General features: G+C 42.7%; 1 protein-coding gene across 3 annotated transcripts; it reads right to left on the bottom strand.

Annotated features, from left to right (window-relative positions):
- Positions 1–1,970: 1,970 nt before the first annotated feature.
- On the bottom strand, positions 1,971–19,042 carry mfsd8l1 (major facilitator superfamily domain containing 8-like 1). 3 transcript variants are annotated; one of them, XM_084473278.1, is made up of 12 exons: positions 18,527–19,042; positions 15,320–15,505; positions 14,800–14,862; positions 14,153–14,272; positions 13,235–13,314; positions 12,396–12,783; positions 12,054–12,127; positions 11,698–11,911; positions 10,543–10,665; positions 9,981–10,111; positions 9,486–9,591; positions 1,971–1,998 (listed from the first exon to the last, which is right to left on the bottom strand). In XM_084473278.1, the coding sequence occupies exons 1-11, from the start codon at positions 18,600–18,602 to the stop codon at positions 9,508–9,510; spliced, it is 1,539 nt and encodes a 512-aa protein (XP_084329404.1). In that variant the 5' UTR covers positions 18,603–19,042; the 3' UTR covers positions 1,971–1,998; positions 9,486–9,507. The 3 variants fall into 3 exon arrangements, 2 of the variants coding, with proteins under 2 accessions (XP_084329404.1, XP_084329403.1); XM_084473277.1 differs by lacking the exon at positions 1,971–1,998 and adding an exon at positions 8,099–8,304; XR_014637035.1 differs by lacking the exons at positions 1,971–1,998; positions 9,486–9,591 and adding an exon at positions 10,224–10,307 and having other exon boundaries at positions 9,999–10,111.
- Between the last annotated feature and the right edge of the window lie 167 nt (positions 19,043–19,209).

Genomic DNA, 19,209 nt, shown 5'->3' on the forward strand with positions numbered 1-19,209 from the left:
TTTATATACCAGTTAAAATTAGATATAGAATATTGCTGATAGTGTGATTTTACATGCTTAATGTGCTATTTTTTTAATAATTAATTGCATTCATACAATGTATCATTTCAACTAACAATCAAATAAATTATTTCTTTAGCTGTTTGACACAAGATAGACATGAATTCATTCTGGTTTCATTCACAATTGAGTTCCCATTAATATAATTTTTTTATTTCTAACTTTCAAAACAATGTTTTAAGAAAATACACAAAATCACAATTTGATCTTCTTTTTGAACTCTGAACTCATTCAAGTGTATTATTCATTCTAGTCTGAGGATCAAGTGTTTTAAGACTGGTTCCTTCCGTTGATAGCCTATCTGACACAAAGTTCACCATCAAATATTTACAGAAAGACTTTTCTTACGCAGCCTAAGGGTATCAGGGATATCACGAGGCCATGCACTTAACCAGCATGGCTCTACCATGGACTGAATGAAACAGCTCTACGCACCCCACTGCACAGTACTAAGCTTTCCACTTCAGGCCACACTCTTGGCATTGTACCAGGTATTACATTTTCCTAAATTGTTTTGATCTGGACTAGTTTTACAGGAAAGACAAAACAAATGCATGCAAACCTTTAAAAAGTGTGGATTTCCCATGATAGAAAGTAGAAATGTTTATTGTATCTAAACTGGAAATTATTTTCAATGATGCTTGAAATATTTGTCTGATATCTTCTGTATAACTGCATTTTTGTCCTATTTATTGGTGGCAAGATAATTTGTAATATTAAAAAATATATACAGTATGTGTTCAAAACATTATCTAAATTGTCTAAATAAACAATATGTAAAATATTTCCATTTTAACCATAATTATTTACAGAAAGAACCTTTGGGTTATCATACAGTTTGTAATTGATTAATAATGAAGATACGATTGCAAAATAAACATGTTGTTTTAGAATGCAGTAATGTAAAGTAATCTGGTTATAATATAGTCATAGTAAGACTAGACCGCAATTAAATGGCTTGTGAGTATGCTTTTACTACTAGACCTATTTAATTTTATAACTTACAAGGTTTTATATGAACATACACAGTGTGCACTTAATAAATCATGCACAAAAACTGAAATCCCTATTGGGTCCTTTCAAGAAAATATCCAAACTACCCAGCAGCGTTTTGCTACAGCTGCTTTCCCCATGTATTTGTTAAAAAGGCATATTTAACAATTTCCGCTTCAACACTTGCGTCAAAGCAATTCGATTTTCCCTGACATGTTCTTGAAAAGAGTTCTTCAAACCTGTGACACCTACTTAACCCAGACTACCCATAACTTTCCTACGCATAAAGAAGCCCACTGCTGGCACTGGAAGTTCCAGTGTGTTTAATAGACTGGCAGCAGTAATGTAGAGGAGCATTCACAAGCGCTCACAAGCGTACAGAAGTGTTGTGATGGCTTCACAGACGGGGCTGCTTCTGCTAATGAGTGTGCTGCAGCTGTGTGTACATAACACTGTTTCTCATACACGCACACGCACGCACGCACGCACGCACGCACACACACACACGCACAAACGCACACACACACACACATGCACTTACGCACATCAATACCAATGGTTGTCAAATACATGGGGAAGAAGAGAAGGTCAGGATTCTCGGGAGCAGTTTAACATCCTTGGGCGGCCCATTTTCCCCAACAAGTCGAAACATTAACGTTATCAAGGCCATATGTACAATGTGCAAATGTTCCTATCACGCCGGCCATTTTAGACGTATAGCTTTGTTTATTATATCTAGGAAGTTAGTTTTGGAAATATTATCTTTCCCCGAGTACGTAGGGCAAAACTGAAAGGAGAAAAAAGGCAATGGATATAACATCAGCACCAGTTAAAAACTCTGCATATTCTGGAAAGACTTCATGAATTAACTGACATATTACTCATAGATGTGGCCAGCGGTGGACTTCATCGTGATGTTACGAATGTCGGCCGTGACACTTGTCTCTGTGTGGAAGAAAGCAGAGAAAGAAGACGATGTAAATGCAAGTCTTTGAGGGAGAGGAGGATAAAGTAGAGAGATGTGGCTGGTATAAAGATGCGCTTTGGGGGCCGGCTTGACCCTGTGATTAGTGCAGGAGTGAAGTGAGAGGAACGGCCAGTGTCCCATGGCCCCCAATTATCCAGTACCCCCCCCCACCTCCCGTCCCCCCCCCCCCCCACACACACACACACACTGCCTTTACTTCCTCCTAATTGGATTTAATGAGTGATTTAACAACGCAGCACTGCCCGATCGCACCACACTGCTACTGTCCACGGCGCTTAGTCCTGGGTCAGTGGCGGTTAATTCGGCCATGTCCCCCCGGTCCCTAGACCCCCTTGTCCCTCACCACACACACACACACACACACACACACACACACACACACACACACACACACACACACACACACACACACACACACACACACACACACACACACACACACACACACACACACACACACTCTTTCTCTGTCTCTCTCTTTCATTTTGTCTCCTTCTCTTCCATTCCGGCCCGTCTACCCGGGCTGAGCTGTGAAAGTCCTCAGCTCCAACAGGGACGCCTGTGGTGGTCACCAGATATGGTCATCAGGCCATTGCGGGCCACTTCGTATCAGCAGCACAACACTCAAAGAACATCCGCTTCAACATGAGCCAACGTTGTTTTCCAACGTTGTCCCTTTTGGAGAGAGGCTGAAAGTTATGTACAGATCTATGAGACCAACAGTCCTTTCATGGGTCACGCTGGTTTTTTTTAATTGCTGTTGCTAAATAGTGTCTGAGGTTAAGTAAGACAGATTATCTTCATTTAGTTATGAAATGAAATGACATAAAATGTGATAAATCAGTGGGTGATTTATCACATTTGGGTGCTTTAGATGTTTTGTTGTTTAATTTTTTAATGGCCAAGTAATTTATAATTATATACATTTTGAGTTATATTTATACCACATCATTCGATGTGGTGTTACAACATTTTCTACAAACCTCTGAGAAACTCTGAGAATGTTTCCCTGGAGTGCTCGAACTCCAAGCTGAATCGTGTTTCACAGTTGAACTGTCATTTACGCACGTCTTAAACACGTTTACCGTAACACAAGATGTATCCCTCCCCAAGGTGCGGTACAAACTTCAAAAAACGAAATGGCAACAAACTGTCTCTAACCTTCTCCGTACTCCACTGCTCTCCCTTGTAACTCTCTCAATGTTTGAGTTCATATCTCCCTCTCTCTCTCCATCTCTCCCATTCTCCCTCTCACCATCTCCCCCCATCTCTCACTATTTTCATCTCTCTCTCTCTCTCTCTCCATCTCCCCCTCTCGCTCTTACCAGCTATCTCTTTCTCTCTGTCTCTCTCTCCCTATCTTCATCTCCCTCCCTCTCTCTCTCTCTCTCTCTCCACTCCCCATCCCTCCATCTCTTCCCCTCTACTGAATTCTGCCCAATTCCTCCGCGGTTCAGTGGCGGGGCACTGGGTCACGGCCCGAGCTTGATCTTCACACTGTTCTCCACCCCCCCAACCACCACCCTCACCACCACCCACACACACACACACACTCACACAGCCTCCCCGACCCCAACGCCACGTCAACTTAATCAGGGTTAACAAGCGCCGCAGTGCCGCCCTGAGCTCAGCTCCCACCGGCTTAGCCCAGCCCAGCCACTACAGATGGGGCTGTAATCCCTGGTCCAGAGAGGGGGAGAGAGGGGTGAGGCAGGGGGGAGGGAGGGAGGGAGTGGATGTGGGGAGGGGTGTTGCGAGGGTGCTTCAGAGCAGGAAGGGGCTTGCACAGCACAGTCACATGTTCAGGGGCAGAGAGGAGATGAGATGCACTTGAGTAGTGAAGGTATGTTAAGCACCAGGGTGTGTGTGTGTTAAGCGTTTCTTCGAAAGGTGAGACAATTGCACCATTCAAAATTAAGGTTTGGACTTGAATAACCTCTCCTTGGTGGTGTGTGTCTGAGTGAGTGTGTTTGTGAGCTGGTGTATGATTAACAAGTCTAAAGAGAGAAAATCTGCTAAAGCAGACCAACACTATAGGCTGTTGGGTGCTATTGGGATCTGCTGGGTGCTGTGTGTTTCAGGCCAGTGTGTAATGGATAAGGTCAGAGGCAACACAATATCAGCAGGCGATGTACAAAAATAAAATGTCCATTTACATTTACATTTAGGGAATCAAGCAGGCGCGTTCATCCAAAGGGAGTAATATATATACACACATTCACACACCGACAGCGGAGTCAGCCATGCAAGGTGACAGTCAGCTCGTCGGGAACAGTTAGTTAGGATAACCAATACACTTGTATTGGTTATCCTAACCAATACAAGTGTACTACTATCATACATGTACTACTATCATTTTTTCAAGTATTCATTTTAATTTATTAAATACAATAATGAGATCAGGGATGCCAACAGGTCGACAGGTCCATAAACTTTCGCTGGACAGGACAGCATAGAGCACTCATGGATTTCTGGTGGCACATTAGACAAAAGAAAACCATCATTCTACGGTTCATTGCTGAAACATAGGATCTATGATTCATTCAACCCCAAGTCCATTTACTCCCCCCACGCAGAGAGCCAAAGCAAGCATGTCATTATTAAAATGCCCTCTGATTCATATAAACGTGGCTTGATTCTGACTAGAAGCAATGTTTGACTAACAGTAATAAAAATAAAGTAGCGCCGCAACTCTGTTCATATTGTTTCAGGTTAACCTTTTCTTCAACGTTGTTGGGTTGAAAAGCCCTCCTCCTCACACCCTTTTACCACGGTTTCTCTGGAGACAGCTCAGGCTACTACGCTCACCTCCTCTCCTCCGTAGCACTCATGCTCTCAGAGCTCTGCAGGCGTCTAAAGGTGACACATGTATTATTAAAACGTGCGGTACCAAGTGCGACCGTCCATACAGGGACACTCACACACACACTTTTAACAGGTTTCAGAAAGCCACACTTTTTTGCAGAATTTACCGACTTCCTGAACAATTCCTGACACCAATTCCTTTCTATTTTAGAAGACTTGGAGTGGCCTCAGAAGCTCAAACACTCTGTCACTTCATTCCCCCCGAATAGCCCTCATGAAAGACTAATCGGGGCGAGGTTCACGCTGTTATTTTATCCCGGGTGTGCTAAAGCTGTCCTTGTGAACAGGGATGGCGTCCGCGACCACGACTGCTATCAAAGAGAGGTAAAGAAGAGTACAAAGATGCAGCAGGCGAGTGATGTGGCTAGCTAGCAATGGCCCACGGCACTCCCATCTCCTGAGAGGACCAAAGTGACAAGGCAACGCTGCGCTAACACAAAAAAGGTCTAAGTGTATGTGTGTACGTGGGGATGTGTTGAAGTACACCAGTATGTCCTCGTCGGCCGACTAATTTCCAGCTCACCAGCCCTCACCCGACCGTACCCTCACGGGTCAAACAGCGGTCAATCTCAAATGTTCCATAGACATAGAAAAACTTTAAAAAAAACGTTGACGTAAAATCCCTCGCAGATGTGGGCCGTGCCCGGTGGATGAACCCGTTGCCCTCGCCTTTCCTTTCCACTGTCCCCGCCGGCCAGGTTCACATGCCCATCGTTGGGTCACAGCCCCGTCGCGCCGCCTTGTCTCTCGCCGTCTTGATTGGTGGAGGGGACAGGGGAGAGAAGGCACTATGGTGGTGGTGGTGGTAGTGGTGGGGGGGGGGAGGGGGGGGGGTTGGTTTTGGTGCACAGAAGTCTCCCGAAACCACTACTTTCGCGAAGACACACCACGTGACAGGGCTGTAAACTTTTGACCCTGATATGTCGGGTCACGGTGCGGTCAGGCCGATGCTGTGGGGGCAACCGGCGGTAAATGCCGCGGTGAGGTGGAAGGGTAGGGAGGTGGGCGATGAAGGGGGTGGAGCCTCGACATTTGGTAACCAAACAACCGTATAATATCCGTGTCATCGGCATCATGTTCTTATGCTACAAACTTTGCTCCAACGCGACATCACACGGGTTCACGCAGAGTTCGACGCCGCGACCCCGGCACGACCCCTCTCTGTTGTCACCGTGGCCGCCAGCGTATGTGTCATAGCGGACTGTGGGGGCCTTGCCTCCGCCCCACCGCCTGCTCCACAAACGGTTGTAATCCTTAGGGTGTATACAGTATAGTGAGGGGTCACAGTGCCGCCTGCCGGTTAAAACAAGGAGTTAAGTGATGATTTCTATTGAAACTCTACTGAAACTTTGTGGGATGTTGAAATTGAAAGACACTCGAGGATAGAAAAAAAAAACTGTTTGCGCGTTACTTTTGTTGTTTTTTGTGTGAAACAAAGTAGCAATGAGAAAGTGCTTCTTTTCGTTATAACTCATGTGGTAGTGTATAAAGTGTGAATAAAAGCGCTTTTTTTTTAAGACAAATTGTAAATTGTAAATGTTTGATTGAGCAAATAATTTGCACTGCAAGTAAATAAGCTTTTAGATAAAAGTTTTTATATGTTAAATTTAAATGGGCATATTTGACATATTTGTATTTATTTATTCAGTATTTCATGCCTAATCTGAGCCTGAGAATTTAGCAAAAAGTGTATAATGTATAGTGTATAATAATATTATAAATACAGAAATAAATCTATAATTTATGTATTTTTTGTATGGGATTCATTTGATTTCGGATACACTTTTAAAATACAAAAATAATTGTGTATACAACATGTTAAATCATTCTTTTTTAACCTTTGAAATCTTATTATGAAAAAGATATTGCTCTCCCTTAAAGTAAATCTTTAGCCACTTGAAATACATAAAATTGCATCATTAAAAAAAAGATGCAAAAAAAATTAATATTTATGAATGTACATTTTTGTATTTTCCCCCCAAAAAATTTAACAAATCCTACATATATATGAGGTATTTGAAAGCGTTTTTTAGATGCAAAAGTGTGTATGTATTAATATAAATAACCAAATATCTATATATTTATTTTGAAATTATTATACATAATTGATTTGAATTATGGAAAAAATACCAACAGCAGATGTATGACGGTTATTACTTTAATGTCCTTTTCTTTTATGAATATTCCATACAAACAGGGGAGTAACAGGACAAAATGTATTGGCATTAATAACATGATAAAAAATTATTATAAATACCAAATACAATGTTATGCAATGGAAAGACAGGAATAGTGCTTAACTATTCAGAACTAAACCATTTACGAATCTCAAAATAAATAATAAAATAGTAACATAATGAAATCAACAATGAGAAAATGAAACATGTGCACAGGACATATGGAGGTAGACCTACACTTTTTTGTATTAAATCCCTCTGTTTCTTTGGATGACAACGGGTGGAAATTAGTCACTTCCAACCAATTTGTCTGTTGTAATTTTTTTGCAATTATTAGAAGATTGACCACCCAGCAGTCTGCAAGTTACGCTGCATTATGTTTAAAGAAGAACAAGGGCTCTCCCTAGTGTTCAGGGCAAGAACAGCATTAGTAAGAACCTTCACAGCAACAATCACACAAGTAGTGTTTATTCAAGGTATTGATCTCACCCACAGACGACAGCTTCTGCAACTGCTTAATGCTAGGCTAGGCCATTTATTGAAAAAGCATTCTTTGTCATATTTGTTGAAAAACAACATTGTTTGTGGCTGTTGCAGGACTATTATAAGCTCGTCCAATTTGGCTGACTCTGGCTGGTTTCCCCAAACGTCCTACCCTAGCTTTGAAGCAAATATTATAATATATAATAATAAAGTTGGTTAGAACTTGTCAGTTAGGCTCTTTGATCGAATGGCGATACTGATCCACTACGTGTCGAGCCATCTAGGAAAGCCTCGGTGGAAAGCCTAAGGAAAAGCCTCGGTGTGTGTATATATTAGATTGTCAAACTGAAGAATTCACAAGGTTTGTGGAATGGAAACTCTTTGCACGTCGATCTTGTAACATTTGTCCTGGTTATGTAAGTGACAAGTAAACATGGAGCTGACCTAAGCATTGACGGACAGGCATTTCAATAATGTCATTCGAATAGTTCCGTAACACACAAACAAAAAAGGAAAAGTGGGTATTGGGGGGGGGGGGGGGGGAGATTAATTTGCAGATTGTGTGCGGCGCCTGCTAGCGGCTGTATATTTCCATGGGAAATATAAACACATTGCTAGTGTTGCTAGGGACTGGCTTCCAGGGCATTGTGGCCAGCTAGCTGGGGGATGTGCAATCGCTCTGGCGATCTCTCACTGTGCTGCACCCACAGCTTCAAGACTGGAAGCCTCAGACCTCCACTGGAGGTTGGGGGGCGGGAGAGAGACAGAGACAGACAGAGAGCACGAAAGAGAGAGAGAAAAGGAAAAGATGGAGAGAAAGGCTTTGGTTAAAATGTGGAAGGCTTACTCTGCTTCTTGGGGCATTCCCAGATATTTTGTGTGTGTGTGTGTGTGTGTGTGTGTGTGTGTGTGTGTGTGTGTGTGTGTGTGTGTGTGTGTGTGTGTGTGTGTGTGTGTGTGTGTGTGTGTGTGGTTAGGAAGAGCCACTAAAACGTGGCTCAGGAGCCAATCCTTTGATAAATGAGAGAAACTAAGTGGTACACAAGTAGCTCGTGGTTTGGAGTATTCTAAGCAGTGTTATTAACTTTTACTGTTCGAGATCTTGAACATTTTAATCCAGTTGAAAATTCCATGATGAATGCAAAAAGCGGTTCATAGAACAAAACTAAAACAGGATGATACTATTAAAACATAAAGCATATTGCAAACCTTAATAAAAAATAACTGTAAATCGTGTAAATTGCCGGTATGTCTGCAAAAGTAGCTAAAATTACCTAAATTTTTAGGTAGAAATAGTGCAATAAAAAAAAGTAGCCTGGAAATCCATACCCACCTAGAAAGCTGTAGGGTCTGGCAATGAGTAATGAAAATGGCCCAACTGGAGGGTCAGCACCAAGCATGCATTTGAAAATATCACTGCACGCAATTGGATAACACTACGACCAATCAGAAGAATACAAGTGGTGACATATCCAGAGCCCCATATGCCAAAGATACCAGCGGATCTAACCAATAGATTAGACTCTTACCGTATCGGGTAAAACAGCAAAGCTTTTGGCCCGCCTATATCAGATACACCGATGTGATTGATTAATGTTCTGATCCAGGGGAATCGAGGAATGAGTATACTGCTCGTTCCCAGAGTGAATCGTTGAGCAAATTCAAATTGTGCACTCGCGAGAACTCTGGATTTCCAGGGTAGCAATAAACCTGAATCATTCCAAAACAAATACAAAATGAAATCTATTCATCTGTAACTTTATATCACTGATGCCTGCTAATGAGCAGTATATAGATGGTAAAGTTCAGCTGATCCAACAGTTACACTATATAACATGCCTTCTCACATGTCAACTTGTTAGCATGCCCCTGGGCCCTGACTGCAGCCACATGTATTTTAATCAAACCATCTCACCCACCTGGTGGTTCCCAACAGGAGGTTTATTCATGATCGTCGTGGTTATCTTCTGCATGCTCCACAGCAGAATGATGCACCAGCCGATCATAGGAGAACCCCATCATGATCTGCAGGCATACAGGCAACACCTGGGTCAAAGCTGGGTCAAAACTGGGTCAATTCTGGGTCAATGCTGGGAAAGAAAGTGTTTATCAATGTACATCACTATGTACATTTAAATTCTTATGGGAACGGAAGGGTCATTTATGAAGAACAAAAATGCATAAAGTAAAACACATATAGCAGTTGTAATGGATACAAGAAGTGGCAACCATAAAATATAAGACAAAATGCAGATATATAAATGTAGAAATTAAGAGAACTTGTGCGGGCACAATTATTCTTAGACTTAGTCTTCATTCCAGCTGAATAGAGGAAAAATAGAGGTGATGAATCAAAACACATGCGTAGGGAATAACCCAACCACAACATTGTCTCAGGATCTTTGAATGTGTACCGTCAGCAGCAGCAGTAGGGCCATGATGACACCAAGCATGATGTACATGTTTTCAGTCAGGCCCCCGGCCCACAGGGGCCCCAGGATGGTGGCTAGACCCCCCACTGAGCGCCGGACCCCCTGGCTGAAACCTAGCATCAAATCAAACACATAATCACTGCAGTTAGTATCAACCGGTGTAAATATGGAGTTGAATCTGTGTTATCTGGGCGCCCCGGTGGTGCACTGGGCTAAGGCGCATACCATATAGGCACAGTCTTAATCGCAGAGACCCAGGATCGAATTCGGCCTGGGTCATTTACTGCATGTCTTCCTCTCTATCTCTCTCTATAATTAAAAAAAAAAATAATCTGTGTTGTCTTGAAGACAAAAAACTTTTTTATATATTTAGCTATTTTAAGAATTAATTTTAATACAGATGGACAGCGTAGATATCCAAAGTGTCCAAGAATATATAACAATTAGTGTCCATTATCACAATCAAAGCATATCGACACCACAGATTCATGCCAAACTGATATTAAACAACTTATTTTTCCCAGCAGATGGCGCTGTTGCTCACCTTGTGTTTTTTCAGACGTGACTTTGGAGAAGAGGGAAACTTGAGCCACTGCAACGAAGGGCAAGCCCAGAACCTGCAGGAATACGCCGATGATGAACTCTGTCAGCTGATAGGGGAAATCACCTGCAGCTCGCGCGCACACGCACACACACACACACACACACACACACACACACACACACACACACACACACACACACACAGAGGGCAAACTAAGATGAGGTTTGACACCAACTCAACTCACCAAGTAAAAAAGTTGGACACTTCTCTAACACACATTATTTTTTTGCCTGTTATTGTTATAATTGTGTGAGCTGGTATGAAAACACGCTGAATATTTCTTCAACTTCTATCTATTTTAATCTTCCCCCGTATAGAGTGTTATACAGGGGAAATTCCCCTTAAAATACATGTAGTCTGCTAATTTTTTCAGAGGGTTGTTTTCTATTGGCTACACACCCTAGCTGCGTTTGACCCAGCCCTGGGCACTAACACCCCTTGCACACTGTACACGTCCGTCGACGGATCTCGTTGACTTTGCATGGGACGCTCCCGAAATGCATTGTGGGTCTGTCCGTCAAGTCAGCTCAGTCTCTTGCGTCCGAAAGTTGAGAAAATTCCCATAGCTCATCTGCCTAATCGTTTTGTGTGTTTAACGAATGCGACACAGCACTTGAAATGTCCCACAACCACACCCATTCGATCAAACTACCACACCTATTCGATCGATGAGCCCTTTAAAAGAACTACCACATTCACATCATTACTCATTCAGGGAGGCTGAATGAGTAATGATGTGAATGTGGTAGTTCTTTTAAAGGGCTCATATCATGCCACCAGGTGTGGGTGTGATTAGCTGGTACAAGCCGTTTGGCACAGGGAAGGAATGATTTTCATAGTGACATCACGTGTCCACCTAGATGTACGCTGGATAGATCAGTCTACCAGCCTACCCAGTGGACTGCAGCAGCTGTTGCTCATCTATCCGTCATACATCTAGGTGGTTGTGTCACTATGAAAAAATCATTCCATCCCTGTGCCAGCTACCAATGGCTTGTACCAGCTAATCACAACCACACCTGGTGGCATGACATGAGCCCTTTAAAAAACTAAGCATGGTAACAATGGCGGTGGAGCCGCGTCGCGCGGACAGACCGATGGGGTGGGCCAGGAAGATGAGGCACCAGACTGAGCTGATGTTGCAGATGGCCAGGCCCACGGCCAGCACCACCCGCTCCTTGGTGCGCCGGCTCAGCCACTGAACAAACAGGAAGCCGGCGATCACCTCCACGCCGCACACGCAGTACATCACGCTGTTCTCCAGCTCGCCGAAGTCAAAGTACTTCTGGGTCAGCGGGGTCACCATGGTCTTCGGGGGAAGCAGGGTGAGAAAACAGTCGAGATTTGAGTGGGTGCGGGAAGAAATGAATGACAGGTCAGAGAATGACTGTGTGAATGTGTGTGTGAGTGTGTGAGTGTGAGTGTGAGAGTGTGAGGATGAGTGTGTGTACCTCCAGCGCTGTCTGATTGAATAGAGTGATGAACTGAGCAGCCAGCAGAACGATCACCTCTTCCCTCAGAAACTCTACAGGCAGACAGAGAGAGAGAGAGAGAGATACAAAGAGATAGAGAGAAACAGACAGAGAGAGAGACAGACAGAGAGAAACAAACAATAGAAGTCATGAAATGCAAAATGGACAACAAAGGGAAAGAGATGCTGCTGGATAGCAGGGGTGATGTTCGTCCATCTTGTACAACGTTATGTGATGCTATGCCGTGTTACGTTATGTTATGGGTTGTTGTATCCTCTCACGGTGCATTGTGTTTGTATCCCCCCCACCCCACCAACACACCTCTGCTGAGGTTGAACCTGGAGAAGGGCCCGGCCGACTCCTCCGGTTCCGGGGACTCGGACGGGTGAGCGAGGTCGCCGTTGGAAACGGCGCCGGCGCCGGGGCAGGCTGGCGGGTCGGGGGTGACCACCGCGCCGTAGGACCCCTGCAGCTCATTGGACGTCATCAGCGGCTTGCTCTCGTCCTCCTCCTCCTCCTCCACCTGGGAGTCCTCTTCCTGTTGCCCGGGCAACGACGGTCCCCGCCCCCGCTGCGTCTCGCCTTCCATGTCCTCCCGGGCGCCGGACGCCACGCCCTTCCCGGACCCCTCCTTCTCTTGGGGTGGGAGGTCCCAGTACATGAAGACCACGGCCAGTTGCAGGAGGATCCACATCAGGCACATGAAGAGCTGGAGGGGAGGAGGGGAGGTTAGCGGGGAGGAAGCTAATAAAAAATAAAATGAATCAAGTTTTTATCTAATCTTATTTTAGCTTAAGCTAATCTGGGGAGAGTGGCCAAGGCTTGAGTAAATTGCCAAGAAGCCACTTGGTCTTGGTAAACACTAGTCAATTTGCTTAACAAATGAGAATAAACATGGCCAACACATTTATTATTAGTTTATATTTGTATACATTACTTTAACAAAGCAACAACGCAAATAAAGATGGTCATGGTAATATTATTCACCTATTCAAAAATGTTAAAATGTTAAATGTTAAAAACTGTTTTAGGATGGGGTTGCTGTTAAGACCCCAGGTTAATTGTTGACTTTGTCTATGTAGAGGACTAAAACAGCCATGTTTCACGTGTAATATTATGAATATGGAGTTAGATGCAGTGCTAGCATATTTGGTGCTTACCCCAGGTGCAGTGAATTTATTGACCACGAAGGGACCGATTTTGAAGTCACACAACCGCAGGAACAGGTTGAAGGCAGGACCTGTAGAACACACGCACACGCACAATGTCTTAAACGTTACATCATGGAAGATCATGTTGGGTTTAATAAACTAGACTAATTTTCCTAACCCGATGCAGCCCCTTTGATTTGTTTGATGTTAGTACAAACTATTTTCGGTTTTCTATTGGTCATAATTTATGCTGGCTGTCTGTCTGTCTGTCTGTCTGTGTTAGGAAGGGACTCTGTCTGTAACGTGGTTCAGGAGCCAAGCCTTTAATAAATTAGTTAATCCATTTATCAAAGGAAGTGGGTGTGATATCATGTGGTTTTCGTTACCAATGGAAAGGTACATTCAACATTGAGCACGTGCATACCCTTCCAGTACATCCCATGAGACAAGGCCCAAACTGGGACTAGATCTCCGTTTCACATGATTCCTCAATTCTGCCTCTGCCGCATGGTCGACTTATTTTCGGAAAATGACGGCAATGTTACATCAGCACAAAAACGATAGGCTAAAAGTACCTAAATGATCAACCCTAAACACCACTCTACTTTACTTAATTTCCCTAGCATTGTCTCTCGCAAGTTAAATCAACCAATTACAACGCATACCATAACAACACATTCTGAAGCCGTAAAGACTGGAGTTTTTGGTCTTTCCATAGTATATGTCTCTCAATATTTACTACAAATTTTGCTTTGATGGGTTTTATGAGCTTTAATCAGATGAAAAATGCAGCTACTGAACCATTTTTTATTTCTGCATAAAAAACGCACTCTGTTGTGTGAGAGGGGGAAAGCAAAACGATAACCAAGGAAAGGTCATAGAAAGCAAGATGGACAAATGACCGATCATACTGCCCAGAAAACTGACCAATGAGAAGGCCCGCTTGCCGACATGCCATGGCGGCGGCGAACACTGAGGAGCGGTCCTCGGGGGCGGTGCTTCTGCTGAGGAAACCAAAGATGGCCGAACCGGCCCCTGTACCGACCCCTGGAGAAAAACAGTTAAATCGCTCTCGTCAACCTTCACATTCATATCACCGTATCAAGCCTGAAGGGAAAAAGTTTCTGTTTCGACTGCTCTGCTCAAAAAAAATACAAGATATTTAGAAAATAGCCACTGAAAAACAGTAGGGAAAATAGAAATAGGATAGAAATGTGTGCATATGTACAAGGAAATGTTTATGAAGTAACAAGTTCACATAAGAGTTTCGGGCTACATAGTGGAACAATGAAAACAGGCACTAGCAAATATTTGAATTGTAATTAAGAAGTCAATGTTTGTAGAATAGGGGAGGGGGAAAACATGAAAATGCAGTTTACTTCTTGGTCTAAATGTTAACATACAGAATCCACACCAGCACAGACTATGGAATTATGTTTTTATTAGCGATTTCCAGCTGAATTTTTTTTTGGCCATTTAGACAGTTAAACCATTTGCTCATCATTGTTATTATGATCTCTTCAAACCCAACCGTAAGAAAGATTGAGTCGTGTCCGTCGTTCCTTCTGACTCACCCGCCACCAGACGGCTTGCCAGCAGGAGCCACTTGGAGAAGCCCATGAAGTACATGAAGTTACCTACAAAGGGTTGCGGGTAGATGGAGAGTAAAGTGCATAATGAGACACAAGATATCAGAGTGAAGCATAGCTTCCTTCTTACACACTTATTGTATGTTGTACGTCCTTGCACTTAAAAATAGTACTTAGTTGTGTAGTATCTTGTGTAGTATCTTATCCTAGCTAGCTTTGTTGTATATAGGGAAGGGGTTAACCTAACAAGTGCTTGGCACTTGGTTCTATGTAACATCCTTACTGTACCAACAGCGATATATATTGTTTCTCTTTATTCTGACAAATGTACTTATTGTAAGCTGCTTTGGATAAAAGCATCCGCTAAATGCCCTAAACGTAAAATGTAGTGTAAATGTAAAAGTAGGCGGATAGGATAGATGCAATGAAAAGTTCAAGTAAAATGCAATGAATCTTTTTTCACACATTACCGTGAATGGGCCTGATAGTGATTCACGTGACCCACCAATAATCTCGAAGCAGTTGGCAAACAGGATGATCTTCTTGGTGGTCCGCGTCTTGTCGGACAGGTGGCCAAACAAGGGCCCGGAGAGAAGGCCGCTCAGGCTGAACGCTGATAGGGCCAGGCCCAGGAAGTAGGGTGCAGCCTCCAGGGTCTGCAGGTACTTCCATATCGTGGGTAATATCACGGCTTCAGAGACAGACCAGCAGAGGAGAGCAGAGGGAAAGTGTTAGAGAGCAATTATTGGTTTCAAAAGCAACCAGTGTCTAAACAGTGTGTATTTCTGTGTGTCAAGTACAACATTGATTGTTGTGGAGTCAGTTTGATCCAACACGTATACTTGATTCTTGTAACATTCAGAGACATTCACGTTTATTTATATACCACCCTCAAACAGAAAGGCCATTCTTGGTTTGAGCTAAGTTGTAAAAAGTTTCGCTCTGCTCTGGAAAGAAATGTTACAGGGCTTCAGCGGTTTATCGGCAGTAAAGAAACCTGGTTACCACAATAACCAGGTTATAATCGGGTTTCTAATGTGCATGTAAAAGCATAGTCTACACGACCTCTTATGGGCCTCCTAGTCTCAGGCAGCCTGAAGAAGTCTCCTTTCCATTCAGGAGCCCAGAGACCTCTGTTGGGCTGATTCTTCCCAGATCTAATCACCTGAGATTCATCTCCACATGCATTCCCTGATGGCATCATTGTTTGTGGCAACGAAATAACAGCCCATGAGGGCAGATGAGGCTCACACACTAGACGAGGAGCACTCTAAAGAAGGGCTCTTGGGAGCTACTGGTAGGACGGATCCATCCTTAAAAATGAGCCTAGCATAGCATAGCATTAAACTGCGGTCAAGCCAGCCGACGCTTCGAAAACGACAGTCAAGGCAGCCGACCAAGCTTTTTGCTGTACGCGTATATACTAGCCATTACGGTAATAGCGTCTCAGAACTGTTTTTTTAAAAAATGCACTCGTCGGGTATACCAATTGACAGTCAATAGAAGCCTTATCAATTTAAAAAGAAACGCCCTGTTATCATAGACTAATTACACTTCAGGGTTATAGTACACGACCCCATAGTGTGACCCAGTAAATTTCAAGACATTCTGATGTCTGGTTTCAAAATAAAAGTCCACCAAATATTAGCATATGAGACAAATTACATGAATTTGGATTTCAATTAAAAGAAAACGCCCTGTTATCCCAAATTAATTCCACATCATGGTTATAGTACACGACCCCATAGTGGGACCCAGTAAGTTTCAAGACATTCTGACGTGTAGTTTCAGAATAAAAGTCCACCAAATATTAACATATGACACAAATTACATGAATTTGGATTTCAATTAAAAGAAAATGCCCTGTTATCCAAAACAAATTCCACATCAGGGTTATAGTACTCGACCCCATAGTGGGACCCAGTAAGTTTCAAGACATTCTGATGTCTGGTTTCAAAATAAAAGTCCACCAAATATGAACATATGAGAAATATTACATGAATCTGGCTTTCAATTAAAATAAAACGCCCTGTTATCCCAAATTAATTCCACATCATGGTTATAGTACACGACCCCATAGTGGGACCCAGTAAGTTTCAAGACATTCTGATGTGTAGTTTCAGAATAAAAGTCCACCAAATATTAACATATGAGACAAATTACATGAATTTGGATTTCAATTAAAAGAAGACGCCCTGTTATCCCAAGCTAATTCCACATCAGGGTTATAGTACACGACCCCATAGTGGGACCCAGTAAGTTTCAAGACATTCTGATGTGTAGTTTCAGAATAAAAGTCCACCAAATATTAACATATGAGACAAATTACATGAATTTGGATTTCAATTAAAAGAAAACGCCCTGTTATCCCAAGCTAATTCCACATCAGGGTTATAGTACACGACCCCATAGTGGGACCCAGTAAGTTTCAAGACATTCTGATGTGTAGTTTCAGAATAAAAGTCCACCAAATATTAACATATTTTAAATAACAAATTAGGCAAAACCTGGCAAAACTATTATACCAATAATACCTAGAAGTGTTGTCAATCAATCAGAAATCTTTACATTGAGAGGACTTTTAATTTGAATATATAATGTCTATGATAAGAGGGCATTTCCTTTTAAATTGAATCCAAATTCATATGTAATTTGTCTCATATGTTAATATTTGGTGGACTTTTATTCTGAAACTACACATCAGAATGTCTTGAAACTTACTGGGTCCCACTATGGGGTCGTGTACGATAACTCTGATGTGGAATTAGTCTGGGATAACAGGGCGTTTTCTTTTAATTGAAATCCAAATTCATGTAATTTGTGTCATATGTTAATATTTGGTGGACTTTTATTCTGAAACTACACATCAGAATGTCTTGAAACTTACTGGGTCCCACTATGGGGTCGTGTACTATAACTCTGATGCGGAATTAGTTTGGGATAACAGGGCGTTTTATTTTAATTGAAATCCAAATTAATGTAATTTGTGTCATATGTTAATATTTGGTGGACTTTTATTCTGAAACTACACATCAGAATGTCTTGAAACTTACTGGGTCACACTATGGGGTCGTGTACTATAACCCTGATGTGTAATTAGTCTATGATAACAGGGCGTTTCTTTTTAAATTGATAAGGCTTCTATTGACTGTCAATTAGTATACCCGACGAGTGCATTTTTTTTAAAAACAGTTCTGAGACGCTATTACCGTAATGGCTAGTATATATGCGTACAGCAAAAAGCTGGGTCGGCTGCCTTGACTGTCGTTTTCGAAGTGTCGGCTGGCTTGACCTCAGTTAGCATTAATAGGCCTACTAGTAAACGTTTGTGAAACAAGACATACAATACATATTAAGATAAAACACAAATAAACATGTTGCTTAACATATTATATCAGTAAATTATGATGTGAACAAGTGTTTTTGTGCGGAACAGTGTGGCTTTAAACTTCTGGTTGACCACTCCACTACCTTTGGCCTATTTATTAGGCTGGGTGAGAACATGAAACCACACAAATTACGTTTTCGTGCTGTACTACGTATGTGACGTCAAAACTCAAACGAAGATGTGCTCGTCGACAGAGAAATGCCTCTATTTTTACCAAAATGTACAGAAATTTAACTATTCCCTCTGACCTATGACCTCTCAGTTGGCAGCTTATTATTTTCTAAATCAGTGCCAACATCCTCAAATGACAGGTCGTAATCTTACCATACTCAATGCCACTGAAGAGGAAGATGAGTCCGATCGTGAAGTAAGTCAACCTCTTCTTCTTCCGATAGTCCATCGGATGTGTTGCACGGTCACTTAACGCCTTGAAATTGTTATTCCCACTGAGAAGTCGCAGCGCGTAATCTGCACTAACAACAGCGCCTCACTTCAGCCGACGCTCAGTGTGTCCAATTAAATCCAACCGCGGTGTCATTCTGCTTCACCCAGTTTGCCGACAGTATTGTTGGCATTCCAAACTATTGACATGAATACACTATAACTCGGACCTTGTATCGATATGTTTAGTGTCCAAGTGTGCGACGCGCCGTCCCGCACCGTCCATGACCAAAACAAGCTCACCAAACAGGTAACGCTAGAGGGGTGGCGCTTCTTGTGCAGACTCCCGCCTGTGTTTGCAGCTATGTCCGCCCGCATTCACACTAACTACTACCTGTGTCGCAGCTAAGCCGTGCATTGTTTAAATCGCACGATTTAAAATGCGGTACGTGAGCAACACTCGACACCGCCACCGGCGATTACGCGTTATGAGATGCTGCGGCTATCACTTCCGGTTGCCGTTACTTTCTGCAGCCCTCCCTATTAGCCTTCCTAACATTTAGCACAGCCCACAGGAATGCATGTTGGATTTACTAAAGTCACACTGTAGTGTCCCATCGCTGTCT

This window comes from Micromesistius poutassou (assembly GCF_964030765.1).
Source record: "Micromesistius poutassou genome assembly, chromosome: 9".
Lineage (NCBI taxonomy): Eukaryota > Metazoa > Chordata > Actinopteri > Gadiformes > Gadidae > Micromesistius > Micromesistius poutassou.

Bases quoted from the DNA above. Each gene is read 5' to 3' on its own strand.
- mfsd8l1 (XM_084473278.1), bottom strand. From the start codon at position 18,602: ATGGACTATCGGAAGAAGAAGAGGTTGACTTACTTCACGATCGGACTC. The intron at 13,315-14,152 runs GTCAGTTTTCTG...TGTGTTCTACAG, and splicing joins GCAAGCGGGCCTTCTCATTG to GTCCTGCCTTCAACCTGTTC. The intron at 10,112-10,542 runs GTGAGCAACAGC...ATTTGATGCTAG, and splicing joins CACGTCTGAAAAAACACAAG to GTTTCAGCCAGGGGGTCCGG.